General features: G+C 37.5%; 6 protein-coding genes and 2 pseudogenes across 9 annotated transcripts; 7 read left to right on the forward strand and 1 right to left on the reverse strand.

The window, feature by feature from the left end:
* The first annotated feature begins 1,304 nt into the window (after positions 1 to 1,304).
* LOC104760180 (calcineurin B-like protein 9) lies at positions 1,305 to 4,073 on the forward strand. 2 transcript variants are annotated; one of them, XM_010483064.2, is made up of 9 exons: positions 1,305 to 1,518; positions 1,791 to 2,032; positions 2,465 to 2,547; positions 2,881 to 2,940; positions 3,035 to 3,143; positions 3,239 to 3,291; positions 3,422 to 3,502; positions 3,588 to 3,700; positions 3,782 to 4,073. In XM_010483064.2, exons 2-9 carry the CDS (start codon positions 1,954 to 1,956, stop codon positions 3,843 to 3,845), a joined length of 642 nt encoding a protein of 213 aa, XP_010481366.1. In that variant the 5' UTR covers positions 1,305 to 1,518; positions 1,791 to 1,953; the 3' UTR covers positions 3,846 to 4,073. The 2 variants fall into 2 exon arrangements, with proteins under 2 accessions (XP_010481366.1, XP_010481367.1); XM_010483065.2 differs by having other exon boundaries at positions 1,798 to 2,032.
* A 531-nt stretch (positions 4,074 to 4,604) lies between these two features.
* On the forward strand, positions 4,605 to 6,300 carry LOC104760181 (uncharacterized). Its single transcript, XM_010483066.3, has 4 exons — positions 4,605 to 4,844; positions 5,187 to 5,710; positions 5,842 to 6,121; positions 6,242 to 6,300. Exons 1-3 carry the CDS (start codon positions 4,676 to 4,678, stop codon positions 6,085 to 6,087), a joined length of 939 nt encoding a protein of 312 aa, XP_010481368.1. The 5' UTR covers positions 4,605 to 4,675; the 3' UTR covers positions 6,088 to 6,121; positions 6,242 to 6,300.
* A 49-nt stretch (positions 6,301 to 6,349) lies between these two features.
* Positions 6,350 to 8,952, forward strand: LOC104760182 (farnesyl pyrophosphate synthase 1, mitochondrial). The gene is made up of 12 exons (XM_010483068.3): positions 6,350 to 6,777; positions 6,863 to 6,887; positions 6,984 to 7,099; positions 7,215 to 7,301; positions 7,398 to 7,514; positions 7,604 to 7,692; positions 7,795 to 7,846; positions 7,973 to 8,068; positions 8,150 to 8,194; positions 8,289 to 8,378; positions 8,461 to 8,532; positions 8,616 to 8,952. The coding sequence occupies exons 1-12, from the start codon at positions 6,529 to 6,531 to the stop codon at positions 8,742 to 8,744; spliced, it is 1,167 nt and encodes a 388-aa protein (XP_010481370.1). The 5' UTR covers positions 6,350 to 6,528; the 3' UTR covers positions 8,745 to 8,952.
* Positions 8,806 to 11,319, forward strand: LOC104760183 (protein phosphatase 1 regulatory inhibitor subunit PPP1R8 homolog). Its single transcript, XM_010483069.3, has 2 exons — positions 8,806 to 10,401; positions 10,598 to 11,319. The coding sequence occupies exon 1, from the start codon at positions 9,225 to 9,227 to the stop codon at positions 10,326 to 10,328; it is 1,104 nt and encodes a 367-aa protein (XP_010481371.1). The 5' UTR covers positions 8,806 to 9,224; the 3' UTR covers positions 10,329 to 10,401; positions 10,598 to 11,319.
* Positions 10,603 to 11,319, forward strand: LOC104763024 (uncharacterized; annotated as a pseudogene). Its single transcript, XR_015589398.1, has one exon. The product of XR_015589398.1 is annotated as an uncharacterized LOC104763024 (transcript).
* Positions 11,320 to 12,233: 914 nt separating this feature from the next.
* Positions 12,234 to 15,193, forward strand: LOC104760186 (BTB/POZ domain-containing protein At5g47800). Its single transcript, XM_010483070.3, has 6 exons — positions 12,234 to 12,715; positions 12,930 to 12,999; positions 13,071 to 13,140; positions 13,235 to 13,633; positions 13,709 to 14,455; positions 14,576 to 15,193. Exons 2-6 carry the CDS (start codon positions 12,941 to 12,943, stop codon positions 14,984 to 14,986), a joined length of 1,686 nt encoding a protein of 561 aa, XP_010481372.2. The 5' UTR covers positions 12,234 to 12,715; positions 12,930 to 12,940; the 3' UTR covers positions 14,987 to 15,193.
* LOC147921301 (casein kinase II subunit beta-1-like) lies at positions 13,645 to 20,146 on the reverse strand. The gene is made up of 4 exons (XM_087500143.1): positions 19,755 to 20,146; positions 19,348 to 19,424; positions 19,044 to 19,210; positions 13,645 to 18,909 (listed from the first exon to the last, which is right to left on the reverse strand). The coding sequence occupies exons 1-4, from the start codon at positions 19,811 to 19,813 to the stop codon at positions 18,877 to 18,879; spliced, it is 336 nt and encodes a 111-aa protein (XP_087356269.1). The 5' UTR covers positions 19,814 to 20,146; the 3' UTR covers positions 13,645 to 18,876.
* A 339-nt stretch (positions 20,147 to 20,485) lies between these two features.
* LOC104760184 (ras-related protein RABD2b-like) lies at positions 20,486 to 25,114 on the forward strand (annotated as a pseudogene). The gene is made up of 11 exons (XR_015589399.1): positions 20,486 to 20,662; positions 21,268 to 21,777; positions 21,912 to 22,060; positions 22,302 to 22,351; positions 22,507 to 22,601; positions 22,714 to 22,806; positions 23,447 to 23,518; positions 23,600 to 23,715; positions 24,023 to 24,329; positions 24,423 to 24,578; positions 24,677 to 25,114. The product of XR_015589399.1 is annotated as a ras-related protein RABD2b-like (transcript).
* Positions 25,115 to 26,031: the final 917 nt, after the last annotated feature.

Raw genomic sequence — 26,031 nt, forward strand, 5'->3', positions numbered from 1 at the left:
TATAACCAGTGCTAATCTATTTTCTTAGTTTGGCCAACATTAACTAAGATTATATTATTAAATTTTTGTATGGCGTACGTACCTTGTTTCAAATTTAAGATAATATGCATGATCTGATCATGTCTTATGGATATATAAAAGTAATTATACTATAGTCCATTTTCTTATTTAGTCCGACATAATACTATTGGAATTTTGTATGGCGTACGTGATTGATTAGACCACTAAAATGAGACCAAAAATATTCTATTTTTTCGTTTATCCCAAAAGGTATATGACCCATATTGAAATGATTATGAAAACACACTCTATGAATCTTGAAATTATAGATAAATACATCTAGTCCCCTAGCTAGTTGGTTTATCATAATAAAATTTACTTTATTAAGAGATCTTGATGATTAAGAGAGCTTGACATCTGTATGGATTATGAAAATGAAAGAACCAAATTGAAAAATATTATAATAAAATAGGGAGATCAAAACACCTAAACTTTTTGCGCTTAGTACCAATTTATTATGTGTTGTAGTTTATATGAGCTCTAACCCTGACATCCTCTCCTCTAACATATGTTTATCTACAATCTTAGAATGTGATAGACAGTTGAATTCTCAATTTCGTTATGCTTTTCCAAAGTTAATAAAACAATTTTTTTTTTTACAAATAGTGATGTTAGATTTTTAGGCTTTCTAATTTAATATAAAAATTAGATTTTAATTTTTAGTATTTTAGATTTAATCTAAGTTACATGTGTAACTTAACAATTTAATATTATAACTGCACATTAAGAATTAGGAGTGTCAAAGAAGATTAACATTATCATCTAACAAATTTGACATCGAACTACTAATGTTAATTTTAACATACCCTACAATATCATATAAGAATTCTTAAAAGATTATTTTTTTTTTTTAACATCTAACAAACTTCGTTAATATGAACCAGAAGTATACAAGAATTCTTAAAGTTTATATTATCAAGATAATTTCTTTTACAAATATTTTTTTATTATAAATAAAAAATTCTACTGTGGAAAATACACATTAAAATATTACATAACTGTAAGAAATGATTAGTTTCTTAACCAATAAAAAAAGGAAACTTAAAAGTTCAAAAGTAAAAATGTCAAACAACAATTATGAATTTTTTTTGTTTTGTTCCCACACTGTAATAAAAAATGGGGTAGGTAGAAAAAAAGAGGTAAACAAAATTACAACAAGGATTGAAAATGATTCACACGCGTACATACATTCACACGTGCGACGCTCATCTTATTTATAAAAGAAATCTCTCTTTCATAATTTTCACAACCGGCCTCTGAAGAACCAAAAAAAAAAAAAAAGCCCAGCAAAGTCTGAAGTTAATCTCAACCGTCCGATCAATTCATCTTACCATCGTCACAGATCCTCTTCTCCTTCGTCTCTCTCTCTCTCTCTGACTCTCTCGTTTCTCAAAAATCAAAATCCCTTCCTTTCTCTCTGTCACCGAGCCGGCAAGCCCGTTCTCTCGGTGATAACTGGTAAGTGCTCTATTCGATTTTTCTCTTCCTCTTTAATTCCGGATTTAATCGTTTAATTTCTGGGTTCGGAGATTCTCGAGCCGCGCCTACATTACCTGTTTAATTTCCGATTACTATTCAAATTTATTTTTGTTAATCTGATTTGAAATATTTGTATCTCATTCGATTCGATTTGCCGCATCGCTGGTACCTTTGTTTTATTATTCTAGGGTTTATACTTCTTCAATGATTAATCGGGTTCTGTTTTTTTTTTTTTTCCTCCCTTGAATAAGTTTGCAGATTCTAAAGATGGTTATGATGATGGCAAATAAAACCAGAGATCAAGCTTTTTTACATTCTCAAAAATTATAGAAGTAGCGATTCTATTCAACAGCCCGCAACATTAAAGCAAGCTTCTTCTTCTTGGTTAGTTTTTACCACTCAAAATTCTGTTAAATGGGTTGTTTCCATTCCACGGCTGCGAGAGAATTCCCAGGACACGAGAACCCTGTGACGCTAGCTTCTGAGACTGCTTGTAAGTTTACTTGCACTATACGTTTCTTTTTTTTTTTCTCTTCCTTTACTTTAAGTCTTTAAGGGCGTGAAGCTTAGAGATTATCATTGTTTGCTGATATGAGAATCTGTTTTTTGCGTTCTTTGAATCCGAAAAAAATCTGAAGGAAGTAGTTTGTTTTTATTCATATAGCCTATATTGTGCAACTTCGTTTAACTCAGAGATTGTTTCTTGTGTCATCACGTAATGATATTTCAATAGTTTCTTGGCTCAACACTCTAGTTTACTTCCACTTTCGAATTGAATCTTGATCTGTGAAAGTTTTTTTTAAGAAGCGTCTCTTTTCTATTGTTTATTGCTGCAATATATATTTTGTTTTACGAATTGACATGATCTTGATATCTTATCTCACAGAGTCGCTTATTATATCTCTCTGTTTTATTTTTTTTCTAGTTAGTGTAAGTGAAGTTGAAGCATTGTATGAATTGTTCAAGAGCATAAGCAGCTCGGTTGTGGATGATGGCTTGATAAACAAGGTATTCATTATCGATAGATATCCTTTGATTATTTCGCACCTCATGGGAGAATCTTGAAATCGTGATGTACTGTACAGTGACATGATATATTCATTGCACTATTGTCCATATGCCATAGTCAACTTTCTTGACTTTCTCCAATTTTTAATTCTGTAATTATTGAATCTCCATGCTGAGCTGTGGGATCCTTATTGCTCATCAACTCTCTGTGTTGATAGTTGACTTGAATTTTAATTCTTTTTAATATCTTTGTTTGGTTTTCAAGATTGAAGTTTCCTTGGCCCACTTTTGGATATTGTTACTTATTCCTCGACCAACTTGTATGTAATGCAGGAAGAGTTTCAACTTGCTTTGTTCAAGAACAGAAAGAAGGAAAATTTGTTTGCCAATAGGGTAACTCTTTAGTTTCTCTGACCTTAATAACTTTGTAGTTAACCTTAAAGTTTGCTTCTATAGATGTACTAAATGGTGATGCCCACGTTTGCAGATATTTGATTTGTTTGATGTTAAACGAAAAGGCGTCATTGATTTTGGAGACTTTGTGAGATCACTCAATGTTTTCCATCCTAATGCTTCTCTAGAGGAGAAAACAGACTGTAAGTTGACCCATAAACGAGTTTACATCTGTCGTCGATTCTCTAAAAGCCTTCTTGTTATTTTTATTCACGTTGGTCTGTATTTATTATCTCAGTTACCTTTAGGCTTTACGACATGGATTGCACAGGCTTCATTGAGCGCCAAGAGGTAAAAAATTGTCCAGTATCTTCACATCTCAATCCAAAACGTCAACATATTGAGTTTCAAAGACTTTTTTTTTAAAGCTTTTTAGTGCATCATTTATAGGAAATCATATTTGTGTATGCCATTTTGGCAGGTGAAGCAAATGCTGATTGCCCTTCTCTGCGAATCTGAAATGAAACTGGCTGATGATACCATAGAGATGATACTTGATCAGGTTTACTTCTTGTCTATAACAACTTTGATTACTTATGAAAAAAGACTCTTTCAGAAAACTTGAGTCTTTTCCTTTTTGTGAACAGACATTTGAGGACGCAGATGTGGATCGGGATGGAAAGATTGATAAGACAGAATGGAGCAATTTCGTTATCAAAAACCCATCTTTGCTTAAAATCATGACTCTTCCGTATCTCAGGTATGTCTCCTTGATATGATGATACTATGATCAATTTTGTTGCCGTTTCCAAAATTTGAGGACTGAAAACTCAATTTTTAGGGATATAACAACGACGTTTCCGAGTTTTGTCTTTCACTCGGAGGTGGACGAGATTGCAACTTGAAGAAACAAGGGAAAGCTGGTTTATAGAGACCAAGTAGCAAGTTGGACCAAGAACAAGATTGATTCCAAAAAAATGTTATGTAGCAGGATCGAGAGCTTTATTTCCTTGGAATTCTAGTCTATAGGTTTCAATTTCATGTAATGCATTGCTTTTGGCTCTCTTTCTTAACAGTTTTGAATATTACGTTGTCTACGAAAGATTAATACAGAATCACAATTTCTGATTAAAGATTTGATTTTGTTCATAATTTTTTTAATGTATTTGTTCATGTAACAAAGAATGAAATTAAAATGCTTAAACAGAAGAAATTTCCTTATAAAACAATTTATTCATTCATTGAAAAGTTAAGAAAATCTTGAAATAGAACTAAAATTGAAATAAAACAATACCTAAATTTAGTGTAGCCGATAAAATTTCTTGATTTTTCAAATTTAAATGTTATAAATATTTAAAATATTATTGATCTCATTCATATTAATAAAATAAAAAAAATTATCAATTTAAGGTGCATTTTTTTAATTTACAAATCAGAACCGAACCTAAACTGATAAACCAACTGAAATTGCATCAAACCGAATCGATAATAAATTTGGATTTTGCAGATCATCGAAAATAAACCGAAAAGAGAGATTAGTAATAAGATTGGGAAGAAAGGCCCAAGAAAGCCCAACAGGCTTAATTTGTTTAGGTGCCAAATGAATACCGCCAAAAGTCTTCTCACGTGCTTGCACGTGAACGAGTCTATTTTACAGCATTCGGGTCGGTCGAGTCTATTTTACAGCATTCGGGTCGGTCCGAGAAAAGCATTGGGAGAGAAGAAGAAGAAGAAGATGGAGGGAATAACAGTGAAAGACACGGCGGCGGAAGAAATCACGGCGAGGCTTTCGTCTCTCGAGAATCTCTACTTCCCACGCGCCGTCCAAACTACCGCCGCGTCGTCCGACCAACGCAAATCCATCCTCCTGGACCTCCTCCGTCGTGATCCCGCCGTTTTTCTCGGTAAGTTCCACAACCGTGTTCAAATTCCCCATCCTATTTCTATTTCTTTTCACGGATGTGTGGAAATTTATGATTATATATGAGTTTTGCCTTCGTAGTCATCTAAGTATCAAACTGTGGTACTGCTGTTTTAGACTTAAACCCTATCGCAAATTTTTTTCTTCCCCGATTAAGAGCGTTTTGGTTATAATAGATGAGTTTCTTGAGTTTGATTCTTATAGGAGGATGAGTTTTAGCTTTATTAATATCTAAGCATTGAGTGTGTATAGTGCGTTTTTGAGATTGAGACCTTATCGAAATTTGATTTTGGGAACTGAAACTAACTTGTTTGTTTTGCTTCAGAACGATATGGATCAGAGCTTAAGGTAGATGAACTGCTTGAGTTTGATGATTTGAAACATGACTACGAGGTTGATTGGCACTTGAAAAACCTACGGAAGAAGATAAGTCCGACCTCAGAAGAGCTTAAATCGAGGTCTGTAGCTGTAAGGAATAGAAGATTGGCTTACTTGAATAAACTTGTATCAGAAGGACAGTATTTCTCTGAGGATGCTATGAGAGACAGGGAGCCGTATCTACACCATGAGTACGTCGGGAAATTTCAGGATGTGATGGGAAGGAACATGGCTAGGCCTGGAGAGCGTTGGTCAGAGACGTTGATGAGACGGGCAGAGGAAGCTACGTTGGTTACTCGGATTAGAGAGGAGCAGCAGAGGTTAGGTGTTGTAGAGAGTGATTGGGTTGGCAATGAGAAGATGGAGGAATCAGAAGAAGGAGAAGAAGAAGAGGAGGAGGAGGAAGAAGAGGAATCAGAAGAAGATGACGAAGTGAAGAATCCTACAGAAGCTAGCTCATGCCTTGAAGAGGTAACCCTTTTTGTTTTGTTTTTGCTATGTGTTGGTTCCAAAATCACAAACATCGCATTTTTTATTTGCTGTTTACTTTGTTGTGGTGCAAAAAACCCTTGTTCACATCTTTGCTTGTCGAATGTTTTCAGGTTACGGATGGCAATGGAGCATTGCATGATAGAGAACATAACGATAACAAGGCAACAGTCTTGCCGCCAGAGGAGATGCAAGATATGATGGATCAGTTTACATCAATCATGCAACAGAAGTTCTTATCGGGAGAAGACCATCAACATTTGGATTACACAAAGATAGACAATGACGAGACTCTTGATGATCATTGGCTTCGTGAGATTGGCCTTGACGCTGAAGAAAAATACTTTGGTGAAGACTAATGGACACAGTGAAATAATAACATACTCAGTCTATGTAAGATATGATCTCTCCTCTCTCTGTCTCTTTTACTTGCAATTACCATGAAAAGCTTATATTTCTTACAAGTCTTGATAAAAGAGAGTGATTTCATTTCTTCTTCTTTCCCTTTCCCAGAATTCTACGATTTGATTGCAAACGACACCGTTCTATCGAGAAAGGCTTATTAAACCCAATCTTTATTAAGGCCCATTACCATAAATAAAATAGATAAAAAAAATAATAGAAAAAGAAAACTACAATATATCTATAACTCTGTTTCTTTGGCTCGACATGACAAATGTGAAACTGGGAGAGCAAGTCAGTCCGATTTGTTGGGGTAGGAAGGAATAGGATGGATGATGGATGGCAAAAGTAGTAAATAAGGAAGAAACAGAAGGGGTGTTTGGTTGGCAAAAGGACGAATGAGTGTGAGTTGGAGTAGTTGTTGTAGGAATCTGGGGAAGACAATAAAGGCTCTTCATTTACATTTGCATCTGAGGCCTCGTGGGAGCAGTCTCTATCGTCGTCATATCCAAAGCTCTTCTCCTTCTTCTTATTCAATGGCCGATCTCAAGTCAACGTTTCTCAACGTTTATTCCGTTCTCAAGTCCGACCTCCTTAATGACCCTGCCTTCGAATTCACCGATGAATCTCGTCTCTGGGTTGAACGGGTATGTACTCTTCCCCTTATCTCATCAGAATCAGATTGATCCTTTTATCCGATCCCCTTATTAGATATTCTCTCTTTCTTTGCAGATGCTGGACTACAATGTACGTGGAGGTGAGAAACTAGCTTACACAGCCTCTCTCTCTCTCTCCCTCGTTTCATCGATTCTTTTTCTCCAGTTCTCACACTTTACTTCTTCCTCTTCTCCAGGGAAACTCAATCGTGGTCTCTCCGTTGTTGACAGCTTCAAACTTCTGAAGGAAGGCAAAGATTTGACTGAGCAAGAGGTTTTCCTCTCGTCTGCTCTCGGTTGGTGCATCGAATGGGTATAAGAAGAAGAAAAAGATTCTATTCCCTTTTTGGTTTGAATATCTCTTCGATAGATAGATTGATAAATACCCTCCTTTATGTCTCTATCACTCGTGTTCATCATCTTTGCAGCTTCAAGCTTATTTCCTTGTGCTTGATGACATTATGGATAACTCTGTCACCCGCCGTGGTCAACCTTGCTGGTTCAGAGTCCCACAGGTAATGTTTTCGTATTATTTTCTCACGCTGCAAAGGTTTTAAATCCACCAGAGTACTTGTTAGATGTAGCTTATAGAACTTGACACAATGTTACAGGTTGGTATGGTTGCCATCAACGATGGGATTCTACTTCGCAATCACATCCACAGGATTCTCAAAAAGCACTTCCGGGACAAGCCTTACTATGTTGACCTCGTTGATTTGTTTAATGAGGTAATCTGTTTTGGCAGATCTACTACACTCTTTCCACAATTATGAAGCATTTGAAATATTATCCTCAGTCTATTCCTTTTGTTGTCCAGGTTGAGTTGCAAACAGCTTGTGGCCAGATGATAGATTTGATCACCACCTTTGAAGGCGAAAAGGATTTGTCCAAGTACTCATTGTCAATGTGAGTCAAAGTGTGAGCATTATATATATGGTTTGTTTTGATGGTTGTTGAGATGAAAGTCAGTAAGTGTTCTGACCTGATGAAATGGTTTTCAAAATGTAGCCACCGGCGTATTGTCCAGTACAAAACGGCTTATTACTCATTTTATCTCCCTGTGAGTATGAGTTTTCTCCCTCCCTAGTCATACACTCATACCTGGGCTCAGAGTATAGAGCAATCATGCTATTCCCATAATTGCAATTGTAGATCCCGTGACAAGCTTTGTTTTTTTTCCACTCAGGTTGCTTGTGCACTGCTTATGGCGGGTGAAAATTTGGAAAAGCATGTTGATGTGAAGAATGTTCTTGTTGACATGGGAATCTACTTTCAAGTGCAGGTACTAGTTTGCTGTTAAGTATTCATGAGAGCTATATGATAAGGGTAATGCCGGGACTCTGATATCCGTTCTTTTGTGTAGGATGATTATCTGGATTGTTTCGCTGATCCGGAGACGCTTGGCAAGGTTTTCACTCCTGCTAACACTTGGTTTCTCAGACTGATCTGAATCTATTACTGTGCCTCACTTGATGCAGCGTATTGGTTGTTTTATAATGCAGATAGGAACAGATATAGAAGATTTCAAATGCTCGTGGTTGGTGGTTAAGGCATTGGAACGCTGCAGCGAAGAACAAACCAAGACATTATATGTAAGAACCATATATCTTTTATCAAAAGGTTTGTATCCTGTTTGGAACCTGAAACATGTTTTTTCTTGTTCTGATTTCCTAGGAGAACTATGGTAAACCCGACCCGTCAAACGTTGCTAAAGTGAAGGATCTCTACAAAGAGCTTGATCTTGAGGTTTGAAACTAGTGATAAACATGAGAGATATGCTCTATAAATACACAATCAAACATTTGCTAATTTAGCTGTGGTTTTGACAGGGGGTGTTCATGGAGTATGAGAGCAAAAGCTACGAGAAGCTGACGGGAGTGATTGAGGCTCACGAAAGTAAAGCAATCCAAGCAGTGCTAAAATCATTCCTGGCAAAGATCTACAAGAGACAGAAGTAGTAGTTGTCTCACTCAGCCCTGAATAAATAAAATTTCCTGTTATGTCTTTTGTTGATTCTTCGTTCATTGGTGATTTGTGTAATTTGTCTGTTAAGTGCTCTGATTACAGAGAGGGTGGGGGAATAACTCTGATTCTTGTGTTACAATCGTATTTGTTTCATGACCCTGATCTTCTTTTCATCATTTATATCAACTTGAGATTCTTGTTGATGCTGTCTGTTCCTACTTACATACAAACAGAAATTGTCATCAGTTTTAGCAATCCATGAACTAAAACGAGTCAAAATTATTTACACGGGTATGTTTGGGAGAATACATAAAATACAGCGACTGAGGTTGTAAATATATTTATTTTATCTGAGTAGATCGATCTCTTTGAACGAGGGAAGACAGAACACAGAAGAACGACAAAGTGAGAAACCCTAAGTCTGGTCCTGTGCAAAGCAGTGGTTGCTTGCTGCTTTTGAGAGAGATTCGAGAATGTATGGAAGATCTGGTCTTGACAGGTTTAAAAAGTCCCAAACTTTGCAACCTTTCTCTGTATCGTCATCAAACCCTCCTCCAGTGGTTCATCAACATTTGGCGGAGAAAACTCAGATTGGAGCTGGTCAATCAACGTGGCATCCACCTGACTGGGCGATTGAGCCTCGTCCCGGTGTCTACTCTCTAGAAGTTTTAAAAGACGGCCAGATCCTCGATCGGATTCATCTAGATAGACGAAGACACATCTTCGGGAGACAACATCAGACTTGTGACTTTGTTCTTGATCACCAGTCTGTTTCTCGCCAGCACGCAGCCGTTGTTCATCACAAGAACGGTAGCATCTTTGTGATTGACTTGGGATCAGCTCATGGTACGTTTGTTGCTAACGAGAGGTTGACTAAAAGTAATCCTGTAGAGCTTGAAGTGGGTCAGTCCTTACGGTTTGCTGCTTCTACAAGAATCTACCTTTTGAGAAAGAACAGTGAAGCTCTCTTTACTCGCCCTCCACCTCCTGACCAGATTAAGCTTCCTCCTCCTCCTGATCCTTCTGATGAGGAAGCTGTTGTTGCCTACAATACTTTGTTGAATCGGTACTGTTTAAGCGATGGAGAGTCGGGTTGTATGTTAGGGAAAAGGAAAGAGGAGGCTGCTTCAGAAGAAGCGGGTGTGGCTAAGAGGATGAAGAAGATGAGGGTGAGCTTCAAGGATCAGTTAGGTGGAGAGCTGGCTGAGGTTGTTGGGATGTCAGATGGAGCTGACGTGGAAACAGAGCCTGGTCCTATTAATGTCAAAGAAGGAAGTCTCGTTGGGAAATATGAATCACTTGTGCAAGTGACATTGATACCTAAAGGCCAAGGGAATAAATCTTTTACTACAGGAACCAGAGGTGTAACTGATCGACTTCAGGAAGCTATGACGTTGTTAAAAGGAGGTCCAAAAAGAGGGATTTATGATGATCTTTATGGTGGTGACTCACTTGCCAAGGCTGTTGGCACGCCATGGGCTTCTGTGAGTGATTCAGCAGCTAAAGATAAAGAAGAAACTGAATGCAGAAGAGGGGTTGGTGAAGAAGATGATAACGACGATCTGTTTGGTGACTGACTGATTTTGAAAACGAGAGATTTATGAAGCTTCTTCTTCTTCTCTAATGTCTACATCCCATTCCAGGGCATTGGTATGTTGTTTCCTCTTTGTTTATCTAATGGCTGAAGCAAGCAAATTGAGCTCTAAGCATGGCTATGCAGAATACTATAGTTCGATGAGTTTTTGGTTTCTTTATTCTAAGTATTGAGTGTGGAGTGCGTTTTCTTTTTAATCTGAAACCTTACTTTGGAACTGAAACATTAGTTGTGTTTTTGCTTTGATTTCAGAGTGATATGGATCGGAGCTGAGTGTAGATGAGTTGGTCGAGTTTGATGCTTTGAAACATGACTACAAGGTTGATCGGCACTTGAAAAACCTGCGGAAGAAGATAAGTTCAACCTCGAAAGAGCTGAAATCGAGGTCTGTAGCTGTGAGGAATGGAAGACTTACTTGAATAAGCATCAGAAGGACAGTATATTTCAGAGGTTGCTATGAGAGACTACACCATGAGTATGTCGGGAAATTTCAGGAATTGATGGGAAGGAACATGGTTAGGCCTGGAGAACATTGGTCAGATACGTTGATGAGACGGGCAGAGGAAGCAACGTTGGTGGTTACTCAGAGTAGAGAGGAATAGCAGAGATTAGGTGTTGCAGAGAGCAATTGGATTGGTAAGGAGAAGCTATAAAAGTCAGAAGAAGAGGACGAAGAAGGAGAGGGAGAGGAGGAGTCAGAAGTGAAAAAATCTACAGAAGCTAGCTCAAGCCTTGAAGAGGTAATTTGTTTTGGTTGAAAGATTGTTCTTGAAATCACTATGTAACACTAGTGGAATTGGTTAGTGTAATCAAATGATTTTAGTACTGTAGTGGTTTTTGTTTCTAACTAGTTTAGTGTATTCTTTCAGTCGATGTGAATTTTCATTGATGTAAATCATGGAGCTAACAAATAGTGGAATGGTAGAATGGTTAAGTGGTGCGATGATAAAAATCGAATATTCTTTTTTCTGGCAGATGTGGTTCGTAAAAGTAGTAAATAGTCTGGTGACCCCAGTATAGTATATTCTTTTGGAATTTTTCTTCCTCGCAATCAAAACTCCAATGGTGTATAGTAGATATGGCTTGTCATATACAATTTTAATCGAAATGCATAATTGAGTTTAGGAGTGGGCATTAGGATTTACGATATGTCTCTTTTAAAACAAATTATTTAATAGTTTTACAGTTAAAAAAGAAAAACAAAAGGATGAGAGCTTTGAATGTGTTTGATAATGAAGTTGTGGTATGTTAACTTAAACTTCTCTTTGTTTAACTTTGGAGCATTTTTTACTGTTCATTGTGAATTGGATGTTTCTAAGTAGGGCCAGTGCAAATGGAGTGCATTGGATTTGACTATTACTGACTTACAAATTCTCTCCTCAAGGCAGACCAATTCCATCAGAATAGGACATTTGTACTCAAATACCTCTCCTCTCATTCTATATCACTTTTGCCTTTTTTGCATTATTAAAATAGCACACTAATGATGTGGGTTGACTTGCTCCTCCCCCACATAAACAGAGATTCCATAGGGGAAATGGACAACAAGTAAAACACTTCTAAAAAAATGGTAATCTGGCTCTGATGCTTTAAAGTTGTGGAGGTGAAGTGGGAAGGTATTGTCTGGGGATCCATGCATCTTTGCTTTATGACAAATACTATAAAGAAGAAAGAAGCTATATGTGCTGCTACCAAATTAAAACTCTCTTTTAAGTTAAGCCTATCCCAACGCCTAACTCCTAGTGTGGTCCATTGTAATTTATCATAAGAGTAAACTCGCTTGTAATCAATTCTAGTAGGGAAAAGGTGAATGAATGACCCACTTTTGTTTTCTCACTTTCTTTCTGTTTGGTGAGAAGTTGTTTTCCTTGTGCAAAAGATGGAATGCATGAAGGACACTTGTGTCTGGCTTTTTATTTATTTTGGTTGTGGATACTTTCTTGATATACTTACCCACCTCAACCCTTTTAATACCACACAAACTATCTCTTTTCATCTTCTCTGTTCTCTTAATTTTTCACCTTATCTTCGAAGGAGACCATAGAGTTAGACTCCAACTTATAGCTACTAATACGCTGCGTAACACTAACTTTGCTCCTTCGATGACAGATAGGTTAGTGAGCCAAACAAGTAGGTACGAAGGAAATAAATATCAGACACCATTTGGAGACTGAGTCCATGCGGGGAGCAACAAGTGATGAGGCCGGGCCTTGTTGCCATTCAACTCTCTCTTTCTCTCTCTTGGGATTTTATTTCACTAAACACTTTATGTCATTTTGATCATTACCACTTTCACATCCCTCCGTCTCTCTCTCTCTTCTCCTTCTTCCTCTCTCATATCAACACCTTTGAGCACACCAGTTTTTCATGGTAAATCAATCATCCTCTTTGCTTGATCTTTTTTAGTTTTTTTTTATTTTCACTCTTTTGATTTTCAGTATTGTCTCAGGTGTGATTAGTATCATTTAGCAAAACAGATAACAAAACTTTAGCTTCAAGATTCTAATTCTCTTCCTTTCTTTCCCCTTTTGACCTAAAGTTTTTGATCACTTTCTCATCATATATTCATTCCTCTTGAGCGCAGAGAAGTCTAAGATGAAGTTCATGAAAATAGGGACAAAGCCTGACACTTTCTACACTCAAGATGCTTCAAGGTTGTTCCCTTCATCTCTGTGCCTCTATATCCCCAAATCTCATTTTCTCTAATAAAATATTTACACTGCAGGATTTTGATAACAGACACACCCAACGATCTCGTTGTTAGAATCAACAACACCACTTATCATCTCCACAGAGTATATCTCGAATGAATTTTATTCTCATAGCAGCACACACACACACATATATATATATGTGTATGTTAATAGTGTTTTTCATATTTCTCTGCAGTCTTCTCTTGTTCCAAAATGTGGGCTGTTGCCAAGGCTTTTCACTGATTCAGAGGAGTCTGATAGTGTTACGATAGAGCTGAATGACATACCTGGAGGTGCTGATGCTTTTGAGCTGTGTGCTAAGTTCTGCTACGGCATCACCATCAACCTTAGTGCTCATAACCTTGTGAATGTGCTCTGTGCCTCCACGTTTCTTCGGATGTCTGATTCTGTTGAGAAGGGAAATTTGTTACCAAAGCTTGAAGCTTTTTTCCACTCCTGCGTTCTCCAAGGCTGGAAAGACTCCATTGTCGCTTTGCAGTCCACTTCCAAATTGCCAGAGTGGTGTGAGAATCTTGGAATCATCAGAAAGAGTATAGATTCAATTGTGGAGAAGATCCTCACTCCAATTGCAGAGGTTTGTTCAGATTTTTCTCTTTTGAGTCTCGATGATATACTTGCACATCGTTTGATCTTTCTTTTCGTTTTGCAGGTCTCCTGGTCTCATACATACACCAGACCAGGCTATGCAAAGAGACAACACCACTCTGTTCCAAAAGACTGGTGGACAGAAGACATATCAGACCTTGACTTGGACTTATTCCGCTGTGTTATCACAGCAGCCAGGTCAACCTTTACGCTTCCGCCTCAGCTCATTGGTGAAGCTTTGCATGTATACACCTGCCGTTGGTTACCATACTTCAAATCAAAGAGCCATTCAGGTTTCTCAGTTAAAGAAAACGAAGCAGCGCTGGAAAGGCATCGGCGTGTTGTTAACACAGTTGTGAATATGATTCCAGCAGATAAAGGGTCGGTTTCAGAGGGGTTTTTGCTGAGACTTGTTAGCATAGCGAGTTATGTTGGAGCATCTCTTACAACAAAGACTGAGTTGATTAGAAAAGCTGGTCTGCAACTCGACGAGGCAACTCTTGAAGACCTCTTGTTGCGTTCACACTCATCCTCTCATCACCGTCGCTATGATACCGACTTGGTTGCTACAGTTCTTGAGAGTTTTTTAATGCTCTGGAGAAGACAATCTTCTGCGCATCTTTCTAGTAACAACAGTCAATTGCTGCATTCAATCAGGAAAGTGGCGAAGCTTATTGATTCCTATCTTCAGGCAGTGGCACAAGATGTCCATATGTCAGTTTCCAAATTCGTGTCTCTTGCTGAGGCAGTGCCCGACATTGCACGTGAGAGCCATGACAGACTTTACAAAGCGATCAACACATATCTCAAGGTATCAGTGCAGAAGAGCTACTAACATAACACCAGTCTACTACTATTAGCAATCATCCATTTTATGCACAGAACATGGATACAGTATTTGGAACTAAAAAATTTTTGGGTTACACGGCAGGTGCATCCCGAGATAAGCAAAGAAGAGAAGAAACAACTATGCCGAAGTCTTGACTGCCAGAAACTGTCTGCAGAGGTACGTGCACACGCTGTGAAAAATGAGAGGATGCCATTAAGAACGGTTGTCCAAGCCCTCTTCTTCGACCAAGAGAGCAGTTCTAAGGGAGCATCAAGTCGATTAGATAGCCAAGAACTCTTCTCAAGAGGGAAAGAGACGTCCACGGATATACACAGCAGAATGCACAAGCTTCACTTAGGTCAAGCGGAAACAGCTTCTATAGGGAAAGCTAAGAATATACTTGAGGGAGCCAAAAGAGGAGAAGAGAAAATTAGATCGAGTACAGACCCCAAGAAGATAGTGCGGAAAGGAACAAGGTCAGAGCATAAGCATCATATAAGTAGAGACAGATAGAGTGGACTAAACGTCTTAGGCCACAGAAACTCAGTGTCTTCTTTGCATTCACCAGACTTCTGATGATGATTGTAGAACCCAGTGGCATAATCTTGTATTAATACAGTGCAGAGCTCAAGCTCCTACTCAACCATTATCGTGTAGCTTATATCTTAAGAAATCAATTCTTATGCAACATGGAATTATACGTAGTACAATTTGTTCCTATCTTTGTTTCCCATTTCTCCCCTGGATTTACCTAGATATCAAACATCTCAAATGTCATTCAGTTGCTCTCGTGTTGATGCCTACTGTTATTTAGATTAAAACGTACAGATAGTTACCAATGCAATGTTTGGTCATGTATATGAGATTATTACTAGCTTAGAGAAGACCGTCATTTCGCTAAGTCGTACTAAATAACTAAAAGAGGATGAAGAAAGAGAGAGAGTGAGCTTCCGGGATCAACTAGGAGGAGAGCTGGGTTATTGGGATGTCAGATAGAGCAGAAGTGGAAGAAGAAAGCCACGTTGGTGACACTGATAACCAAAGGCAAATGGAAGGGAGATAAACGATGGATTTACGATAATTTTTACTGTAGTGACTCAACCACCAAGGCCGTTGGCACGTCATGGGCTTCTTTGAATGAACCAACAGACAAAGATAAAGAAGAAAGTGAATGCAGAGGGGTTTGTGAAGAAGATGACAACAACGATCTGTTTGGTGACTTGACTGATTTTGCAGACGAAATTTATGAAAGTGAATGCAGAGGGCTCCTCTAATGTCTACATCCCAATCCAGGGCATTGGTATGTTTTTTTCCTCTTTGTCTATCCAATTGGCTTCTTTAATCATCTAAGTATTGTGTCATGCGTTTTGAATTAAACTGAAACCTTATTGGACTTCTATTTTGGAGCTGAAACATTAGTTGTTGTTTGCTTTGATTTCAGAGCGATATGGAACGGAGTTATGTTGGCACGTGGCAGAAATCCAAAGGTGTAGATGAGTTGGCTGAGTTTGATGCTTTGAAATATGACTACCTTCAGAAGAAGTTAAGTTCGACTTCAGAAGAGCTGAAATCGAGGTCTGTATATGTTAGGAATAGAAGACTGGCTTGTATCAGAAGGACAGAGGGAGGGTATGAGAGATAGAGAGCCAGATATGTCGATGAGACGAGTATCTACACCACGAGTATGTCGGGACATTTCAGGATTAATGGAAAGGAACATGGCTAGGCCTGGAGAACTTTGGTCAGATATGTTGATGAGAAGAGCAGAGGAAGCAACATTGGTTACTCGGATTAGAGAGGAGCAGCAGAGATTAGGCCTTACTGCAGAAAGTGGTTGGACTGGTACTGAGAAGATGGAGGAATCAGAAGAAGAGAAATCAGAAGTAGATGAAGAAGTGAAGAAAAAGACAAGAAATTTGTCAGATTCATGGCCTTGAATTTCCCGGTGTTGGACATCACGGCCTCCAAGAACAGCATCGAGTTTAACTGTTTTAACAGCTGTTGTTCCAGCTTCATCCTAAAAATATCAAAGCATAAGTTAGCATAACACTTTTTCACCTTAGCTTCTCTTCCAAAAACAGTTGTTACCAAAATAAAAGAGTGTTGGTGACAGGTACCTGACTTGTGTCTTTACCAATCAAAAAATGTATATCAAACAAAAATGTATACCTGACATGTATCTTTACCAATCCAAAAATGTATATCTTTATGTTGCTGAAAGGATACGGTTTGTGGCCAGTTCCTTGAACTGCAGGATCCAACACTTTTGTTGAACCAGACGACATTTTGTAGAACAGTCAAATCCTTTGTTTATAGCTAGAGACGCCAATGAACCTGTTGAGTCAAAAACAAAGACTACGGAACAAAGTAAAAAGAATTTGAGATTGTCATCCACACTGAGCTGGTTTGATACAACATATATAGCAGCAAGTACACAGACAATTACAATCTAGTTGAAGATGAGATACATACCTCTCCCGTAAGACGTCAGATTTTCTCTCTTTCGCTTTAGTGCTTTGCTCGAGCCGCAATCCCATCAAGCGTTGCACAATAATGTGCCTTCGCTAACAAGAAGAGCTTCGAGAGCATTTTTTTGACTCAAGAAATTTTAAAGCAGAACATTGAATATATCTCCGTCAATAAGCAGATCACTGAGAGTTTTAAACTCAAAAGTTTTCATAGCAGAGCATTGAATATAATCTCCAACAATAAGCAGAGCATTGAATATAATCTCCAACAATAAGCAGATCACTGAATATAATCTCCATTAATAAGCAGATCACTGAATGTATAATCTCCCTCAATAAGCAGATCACTGAATGTATAATCTCCATCAATAAGCAGATCACTGAATGGATAATCTCCATCAATAAGCAGATCACTGAATGTATAATCTCCATCAATAAGCAGATCACTGAGAGTTTTTAAACTCAAAAGTTTTCATAGCAGAGCACTGAATATATCTCCATCAAAAAGCAGATCATTGAGAGTTTTTAAGCTCAAAAGTTTTGAAGCAGAACATTGAATATATCTCCATCAATAAGCAGATCATTAAGAGCTTTTAAGCTCAAGAGTTTCTAAAGCAGAACATTGAATATATCTCCATCAATAAGCAGATCATTGAAAGCTTTTACAGCAGAATATTGAATCCTTACTATCATGCTGCCCAGCCAGCAATGAATAAAAGATAATCGCAGAGATCATGTGACAAGTCTTACTGTGTTAAACACATGCTTAGGGACATATATCTCTGTTTCATTCACATTCTTAGGCTACATTATATGACAAGTCTTACTGTGTACACATGCTTGTCTTACTTGAGGACAATTATACGACAAGTCTTACTGTGATAAACACATGCTTGTCTTACTTCGGGAAAATTATATGACAAGTCTTACTTTTATATGACAAGTCTTACTGTGATAAACACATGCTTGTCCTTACTTCGGGACAATTATATGACAAGTCTTACAGTGATAAACACATGCTTGCCTTACTTTGGGGGGGGGGGGACAATTTTCCCAAATTAGAAACCGGACAGAACACAATCATATAATGTGTCATCCCTTTCTTTTGGGTTTAAAGAAAACATCAAACTTTATTCTTGAAAATCGATGAAATAATTGAACAGAGCACAATTCATGAGTCTGTTCGTTCGTATGAAAAGAAATTTTGATAAAAAAGGGTTTCTTCTAATCAATAAAAAACAGAAACAAAATCTTTAAAACGTGATCTTTGATCAGAAACCAACACATGAACAAAAATCTATCAACCTAAAGAGATTGTAGAAAACACAAATAGAGATAGCAAACCCATATTGGTTTCACAACTATTCCTATATGCATGTTCTGTCCCTAGCTAGACCGCAACAAAAAAACTAAAACTGAAAAACACGTACGAAAACTTACCATGAGGAGATTCAACATCCAAGATCAAATCAAGAGCGTACTCGTAGTACAGAACTAGACTGCTGAGTATTGTTCCCTCGTAGATTACAGAACCAAGATGATAGGAAACGTATGAAAACTTACCATGAGAAGATGTGGAAATGTTTTCCCAAAGTAAGCTCCATCAATGTCTGTTTATCGTCTCAAGGAAAACCCCAAAAAAAAGATAACACCTGCAAGACCTATCTAAACTCAAAATAATCATTGCTTTATGCATTAGAAAATCCAACTTTAGATTTTCAGAACTGTATTTATAAATATGTATCAGCAAGAAGTGAATGGGTTGAAAGAAAAGGATACTCCCTTGATAATCAAGCGGTGCATCTTTTATAGGATGTTATAGATAATAAAAAAAGTCAGAGTTGAAAGATTTATTTACCATAGCAGCCAACCCTTTGCTTGTCAGTATGTAACGAGCATGAATCAGTCCATAAAGCATCTCAGCAGCTGACTCGATCAATTCATTATGTTCCTCTGTAAACATCTCTCCTGTTACCGACCCAATCCATATCAGACATTCAAGAGACATAATCGTAAAAGTGAACCCATAAATGCAGATTCTGTCCCTAGGCAACAAAAACTAAAACTGAACTGACATAAGAGAAAACAGTAAACAAACTTACCAAGTAGGGAACTAGACTGCTGAGTCCACACAAGTTGAAGTCAACTTCATCATCAACTTTAGAAAAGAACTCGTTCCCTCGTAGATTACAGAACCAAGATATCCATGAAGTGTCCTCTCCATCAAACATACTAACATCTGAGTCCTCACTGTCTGTATCTGACTCATCTGTATTCCCACAAAACAATTCATTAGTCACATCAAAACTCCAGAGACTTAAAGAAACGAGTTTAATTAGAAAGAGAGTTTTTGATTAGAAACCCTAATTTGTGTAAAAAAAAAAAAAAAAAAAAAAAAGGTCAAACCTTTGAAGAACTTGATACGATAAAGAAAAGAGGGCTTTTGGATTTGCAAAATTTGAAGACTTGTGGAAACTATGAACCTGAAAACAAAAGATTTCAAACATTAGAAAAATGCAATTACGAAAGTAAAACCCTAAAGAGATTAGTAAAAAACACGAATCGCGAAAAGGGGGTTTTTTCTTTTAAAGTTCAATTGCAGAATCAACATACAAATTAATGAGAGAGGTTTCTCAATCGACTGAAAAAAAAAGAAGCCAAAATTAATATTTTCTGAATCTTATGTAGAGAGATTTCGAAATCTAAGAACACAAAATCAAACAATCAAAAGAGAGATTTGCATATGGAATAAACATAAAATCACTAAAAGAAACCCTAAATTATTTAAAAGAGCGAAGATAATCAAACAAAACCTGGCGATGATGAAGACGGTGTTCGAATAAAAATTGAGATTTTGATAAGAATCGCACATCGCAAATTTGTAGGTTCTATCGGCTGAAACCGTAAAAAGAATTTTGAAGAGATGTAGAAAGTAGAAACTGCGAACCTGAAATCAGAACCTTAACGAAATTACAGAAAACACAAATCGCGAAAAGAAATTCAATTACAGAATCCACATAAAAAAAAATTAAATTAATGATAGGTTTCTGAAGATGATGAAGAATTGGTGCACGAAGAAACTCCTCAGCTCCGCTCTCCCAAAGAAAAAGAAAAAAAACAAGAAAATTTTGAGATGTTTCATGAGAGAGAGATCTATCATCTATAGTTCTAGTGACCGTTGTGAAATTACTTTACTACATAAGACGGTGGTGGTGCTCTCTCATCTGTCGCTTATGCTTGTATTATTGGGCTTATAGCCCAGCCCAGCCCAGCCCAGCCCGTATCTTCATTCTAGGCTTTTTTCCTTTTCTTTTACACAAAATTAATTAACTGTTATCTCGTTTAGAGGGTAGTTGTTTTGCTGTGTAGTAGTAATCTGCCACGTGTTGAACCAGAAGTTAGTGGTTTTGGTTGGTTCGACCCATCTCTCTCACCCTTACAAGTGGCTACCGATTCACCGCTCCACTCTCCTTTTTCTTTGGGAAACTAGTAACCCAGCCTCTTTATTTCCTATTTTACCCCTCTTTTCCTTTTATTTTATTTTAAAAGCCAAATCTTTTTACAAAATAATAAAAAAAAATAATCTCCCTCTCTCTGTCTCTGACTGTCTCTGTAGTCTGTACCAAAAGTCCGAAAAACAGAGAGGCTAGTTGCGAAACGCAAGAGAAAACTTCAAGGGTTTAAGACCTTCTCTCCTTTGAATCCGGTGTTTAAGTTAGAGGTTTGTATACAGAGCAGACATGATTGAAGATGAGCCATAGCGTTTTAAGTATGATTGATTGATAACATAACTTGGGAAACCTTTTATCTTAGTAGCGGCAATAGAAAATCCTCAAATCTATATTTGACGGATGTATGTCTTTGAATTGGGTCTGCTTCTGCTTATTTATGCTTCATTGTGTTGAATTGATGTTTCCATCTGTTATGTTCTTCTCAAAGTTTTCTTCTCCATCAGTTGGGATTCAGCATTAGTGCTGCCCACAAGTGTGCAGATGATGTTACCTTTTCTTTTAGTGTATCAAGTAGGTTCCTTTATATGATTGGTTCATGTGAATTGAGGTTCCGTTCCCTGCTATTAGATCAGCAGGATTATAATAGAGTTATTAGCTCTACAATGGAATGTTAAGAAGAATAGAGAGATTTGTAGTTTAATGTTCTCTTCTGTTGATGCTCTTAAGTAACAAATCCAGTTTGTAGTCTGTAGCTAAACTATATATGTATGGGGGTTTATGAGCAAAATAGTCTACCAGACAATAAGAAATTCTTTAATTCTTACTTTCAGCTACTTGATTCGTAATAAAATCTTTTATACGGATTTGGTTGCAGATTGTTCGACCATTTAGTTTCAAAGTGGACTTCAGACTGATCTGAAGAATGGAGCTAACCGTATTTGCTACTGTAGATTAGACAGTATTTGCTATGGAATATTCTATTCAAGTTGTTGGTTAATACTCAACAGGTGCGTTTTGTTTCCTCAGTTTGTATACTTATCTATTCATCTGAATGAACTCAACAATATTGTCTTGTTTTCTTTATCGTCCATACACTGTCTTGATGGCTCAGACACTATATAGAATGTTAGTCCTTGCGTTCTATACACTGTTGTGATTCACTTTGCTTTGTGTTGTTTCTAATTTAAAGTTTGGAGCTGGGATTGAACTTTACATATTCATTTTGAACATCTGTGTGCTTTTTTTTTTTTTTTTTTCTTTCGTGCAAGTGTTGGTCTTGTTCTATAATGCAAGGAGACTGCTTTCATCTGGCTTGTCCATGCTAGTGTGGCTTCAGTTTGCCTCTTCAATCTTCGGTGGCTCTGCTTCTATTTTTAAGTTTGAGGTAACCCAAGGATCTCCTTTTAGATTGCTCTGTTCTTTATCTTAGGAGGTATCTTACTTTCTCAGACATCTCACAATTTTTCTGATTCCCTCTTGGTAGTGATTTAGAAATATTTGGTTAAAAAAATGGTATAGATGTTGGCCTTGAAGAGGAAGCTCCGGCGCAGAATGAGACTGTATAGATAGAGGACCTTGAAGAGGACTTTTCCTACTGTATATAGTAGAGACATTATGATCATCTTGGCTATCCATTGGTTCTCAGGAAAATGGAAAGGCTTTTAGAGGTAATTTGAAACACATTTTGGTCTCTAACCTTGATTCTAAATGTTATAACTGGTTTCAGGATGCCATTGTTCGTTCTAGTTTTGCTTCTGTTGATTTTTAGTGTTATTGTTTCCACTGCTAGATGGATTGATATTTTGCTCATTAATGGTTCTTCTAATGGAGGTTATGCACAACATTTACTTTATTGACTACATGCTCCAACTGTTTTTCTGTAAAGCTTTCATGTTTTTTCTCTATCAGGAGTACATTGTGATAGATCCTTCCTCGAGAAGAAACAAGAGCTCTGTAGTGTAAGCTCACTACGTACTCTCCCTCTTTTTTCTCTCAATTATATATAATCAAGTTTATATATATAAGAATTTTTTTTTTTGTTTCGTTTCGAATTTTGCTTCGATTATATATAAACATATATATATTGATTTATCTGGTTTTCTTTGTTTATTAGACAAGAAGGTCTTCCCTGACTTTTTACATTCTGGGATGGTACTACTCTACGGGAAGAAGTGATGAATCTGATATTGCATATCCACAAAGCCGTGAGTCAGTCCAATGCTTTCTGTATTTGTTTTGTCTGATTGACATTTGGTCTCACTCTGTACTTAAAACATGGGTGATTTTTGTTTGTGTCTGCTCTGCTCTCTCATGGTGACAGATATCAATGAATCTCATGTTTATGTCCTTTTTAAAACCCGGCAATATCAATCACTCACATGAAGATCTTCCAGTGCCCACTATCTATGTAAAGGTTTCTAATTACTCCTCTTGCAAAATTTGTATTAGTCTAGGTAAATCCCTTATATAACGGCGGGGTTCTGATATGTTTGCTTGTTTTTATTTGTATAAGTATAATATGTGTTGTACGTATTTCAGAGTTTCTACATATATCTTGCCCCAAGTCTTTATCTTTATTGACTTCCAAATCTTTATCATGTATTTGATCAGACTGTTTTTTGAAGAACCCTAACGGTGGTATTGTGTCACCAGAATCTGTAAAATATATAAGATAGTGAGGGTTAGTGCTTTAATTAGGTGTCGGATCTGTTGTCTAGGTGATATATTCCTGTGATAACTCCCTTCTAAGACAAGCATCTAGCCTCCTAAGAAAATTCCCTGCCATGGGGGTTTCAAGATAATATCTTGATGGTGACTTAGTTAGATTTGCATATGTTTCTTTTCATTCATTCTTTTTATGAGAACCAGTCACTGGGCTTCTGTTTTCTTGTTAGGTAAGATCTAATTTATCTTTCATGATTACAATGTTTGACCAACGCCCGTTCTAGCCAATATGGATTTATCATAGCACACTATGTACACTTTTAACGGTAAAACTTGTGTTGCTTATACAATATAGTTATATTATTTTGATTTTGTCATTTGTGCTACAGTTTAAGGAGCTGGCACAAAAGCCACGATCTGGAAAGCCTTGCTCCTCCTGAGTTTCAAGGAGGGACATTCAGGTTTTCATCATTCTAAGTTATTAAGCTTGTGACGCTCTCTTCCAAAGCTTGTGATTGAATTTGATGAGTGTTCATTATTAGTCTTTTCAGGAATTTAAATCAGCTAAATAATTTGAGCTTGTTGAAGCAGAGAAGAAGAATATTAGATAAAGAGTATGAGAAGAAGGAGAGAAAGCGGATCAGTTTACAAGGAAGATGTGAGCTCATTTTACTTGTGGCACTTGTTGTCATGTTAGTTCAGACTTAAATTGACTTTGTAATGTCAGTTGAGGATTGAGGTTTGTATGGAGGTTTTATATATATATATTGAAGTTTATGTCAAAACAGGTTTCTTGCAATTGCGTGACAAAATGTCACAAACCTATAGGGCTTATAAAAACAGGTTGCTTGTTCCCAAAACAACATTCAACACTTAAACTTTGAAATGGTTTTTGGTTCAAACTTCTCATTGGAGTCCAGATGATATACTTGCACATCCGTTTGATCTTACTTTTTGTTTTGCAGGTCTCTTGTTCTCATACATACACCAGACCAGGCTACGCAAAAAGACAGCACCACTCTGTTCCAAGAGACTGGTGGACAGAAGACATTGAGACCTTGACTTGGACTTATTCCGCTGTGTTATCACAGCAGACAGGTCAACCTTCACGCTTCCGCCTCAGCTCATTGGTGAAGCTTTGCATGTATACACCTGCCGTTGGTTACCATACTTCAAATCAAACAGCCATTCATGTTTCTCAGTGGGACACAGCAGGCCAAGCCAAGGACGTTTCAGGACACTAGCTACTACAGAGGAGCTTATGGAATCATTGTATAATACTCTCAACTCTAATTAGCCACTCACCTTCTTGTTACTTAATACATCCTTTGCTTCTTCTCTCTCACAGTTTACTATCTCTGGCAGGTCACTTATGATGTCACTGACCAAGAGAGCTTCAACAACGTCAAACAATGGCTGAATGAAATTGACCGTTACGCTAGCGAAAATGTGAACAAGATACTGGTTGGGAACAAGAACGATCTCACATCACAGAAAGTTGTATCCACTGAGACTGCTAAGGTAATACTATAACCAACCAAGTGACCTTTTCTATCCACGTAAACCTTGTCTGAAAGATGATAACATTGTTGTTGTTGTCTCTTCTCCTTGTTGCACAGGCTTTTGCAGATGAACTTGGGATCCCATTCTTGGCAACAAGTGCTAAAACTGCAACCAATGTGGAAGATGCATCTTAATTTTACTTGTGAAGAACTCCTTAACCGTTTGCTTAAACTGGTTTTGGTGATGTTCTTTTGCAGAATGGCGAGCCAACCAGCTGGAGGTGCCAAGCCACCTACGGTCCAGATTCGCGGGCAACCAGTGAACCAGCAATCAGGCTGCTGCTTATCTTGATTTGATTAGTCACCAATCCTCTTTGGATCATCGTCACTCCATTATAATCATTTGTTTGCATTGCATGTATGACTTCTCCAAATTAACAACTCCCTCCTCTTTTTCTTCTTTGGTTTTCATTTATTTTCTTTTCAGATTCTTTTTCTGATGTATTTCGAATGCTTTAATCCCATATATTACTTTAGTAAAGTCCCTTTATGCCAGCATTGAAACATATGGTTATTCTCGAACGGTAATAAGGAAATCCTTGAGAATCCTTACCATATAAGCTTAAAACACTTTGGTTGTTAGAGACCGGGATGCTTACGGAGCATATCATCTTCAGTAGTTCCCCAGTTTCCACAACCAGCACCCTCACGTTTTAGATCATTACTTAAAACCCATCAAGTAACAACAACAAAAAAGAAACCAAAGTAGTGGACAGAACAAAAAGAAAGCTACCCACGACCTGTTCCGCTACGGAGACCTCCACGACCACGGAATCCACCAACAATACCACCACGCATTGCTCCATCAGCATCTTCAGAAGGTCTGTATCTTTCAGAAATTCCATTCTCATTTCCAGGAGCATCATTGGTCTGTAACTTCATAACCAAGTCGATCCTTTTGCCTATCAAAAAAACAGAACAAATCAAAGTTAGAATTTGATTGTGTTTTGAGAGCAAAACAAAACAAATTAACAAACCATCAAAGCGGCTCACTATAGGAGAGTGATATAAGTTAGGGACTATTGTGTAACTAGTTATTGCTAAACCCTAATGCTAAACACTATATATTGTAACACATTCACATTGTATAATACAAGTTTTCCTTACATGGTATCAGAGCAGCAAAAATCCTAAGAAATAATTTTTTTTTTCCGCCGCATCTCTTCTCTTTCTCTTTCTCGTTATTTTTCTCTTCATAAATCGTCCAATAACAACAACAACTCCTCTCGCCACCAGAATCGTTCTGCTCCTCGCGGCTCACACAATGCCTACCGTGGCTCCCAAGGCAAAGGGTATCAGGGACGTTGCCAGCTGTGTGGTGTGTTTGGTCACAGTGTAAGGCGGTGCTCTCAGCTACCTTCCGGTGGTTCATATCAACCCTACGGTGGTAACTATCACCAGCCTTCCTCTCC

Source organism: Camelina sativa, chromosome 18 (genome assembly GCF_030686135.1).
Source record: "Camelina sativa cultivar CO46 ecotype springtype chromosome 18, ASM3068613v1".
In the NCBI taxonomy this organism is placed as follows: Eukaryota; Viridiplantae; Streptophyta; class Magnoliopsida; order Brassicales; family Brassicaceae; genus Camelina; species Camelina sativa.

Excerpts from the sequence above, each read along its gene's own strand:
- LOC104760183 (XM_010483069.3), top strand. The coding sequence starts at position 9,225 with ATGTATGGAAGATCTGGTCTTGACAGGTTTAAAAAGTCCCAAACTTTG.
- LOC147921301 (XM_087500143.1), bottom strand. The coding sequence starts at position 19,813 with ATGTGCGATTCTTATCAAAATCTCAATTTTTATTCGAACACCGTCTTC. Across the intron at positions 19,425-19,754 it reads ACCGTCTTCATCATCGCCAG|GTTCATAGTTTCCACAAGTC; the intron begins GTTTTGTTTGAT and ends TTTTGTTTTCAG. Across the intron at positions 18,910-19,043 it reads GCAGTCTAGTTCCCTACTTG|GAGAGATGTTTACAGAGGAA; the intron begins GTAAGTTTGTTT and ends GGTCGGTAACAG.
- LOC104760186 (XM_010483070.3), top strand. The coding sequence starts at position 12,941 with ATGAAGTTCATGAAAATAGGGACAAAGCCTGACACTTTCTACACTCAA. Across the intron at positions 13,000-13,070 it reads TACACTCAAGATGCTTCAAG|GATTTTGATAACAGACACAC; the intron begins GTTGTTCCCTTC and ends TTTACACTGCAG. Across the intron at positions 13,634-13,708 it reads TCCTCACTCCAATTGCAGAG|GTCTCCTGGTCTCATACATA; the intron begins GTTTGTTCAGAT and ends TTCGTTTTGCAG.
- LOC104760182 (XM_010483068.3), top strand. The coding sequence starts at position 6,529 with ATGAGTGTGAGTTGGAGTAGTTGTTGTAGGAATCTGGGGAAGACAATA. Across the intron at positions 6,778-6,862 it reads CTCGTCTCTGGGTTGAACGG|ATGCTGGACTACAATGTACG; the intron begins GTATGTACTCTT and ends CTTTCTTTGCAG. Across the intron at positions 8,195-8,288 it reads ATCCGGAGACGCTTGGCAAG|ATAGGAACAGATATAGAAGA; the intron begins GTTTTCACTCCT and ends TTTATAATGCAG.
- LOC104760180 (XM_010483064.2), top strand. The coding sequence starts at position 1,954 with ATGGGTTGTTTCCATTCCACGGCTGCGAGAGAATTCCCAGGACACGAG. Across the intron at positions 2,548-2,880 it reads ATGATGGCTTGATAAACAAG|GAAGAGTTTCAACTTGCTTT; the intron begins GTATTCATTATC and ends TATGTAATGCAG. Across the intron at positions 3,701-3,781 it reads ATGACTCTTCCGTATCTCAG|GGATATAACAACGACGTTTC; the intron begins GTATGTCTCCTT and ends CTCAATTTTTAG.
- LOC104760181 (XM_010483066.3), top strand. The coding sequence starts at position 4,676 with ATGGAGGGAATAACAGTGAAAGACACGGCGGCGGAAGAAATCACGGCG. Across the intron at positions 4,845-5,186 it reads TGATCCCGCCGTTTTTCTCG|AACGATATGGATCAGAGCTT; the intron begins GTAAGTTCCACA and ends GTTTTGCTTCAG. Across the intron at positions 5,711-5,841 it reads CTAGCTCATGCCTTGAAGAG|GTTACGGATGGCAATGGAGC; the intron begins GTAACCCTTTTT and ends GAATGTTTTCAG.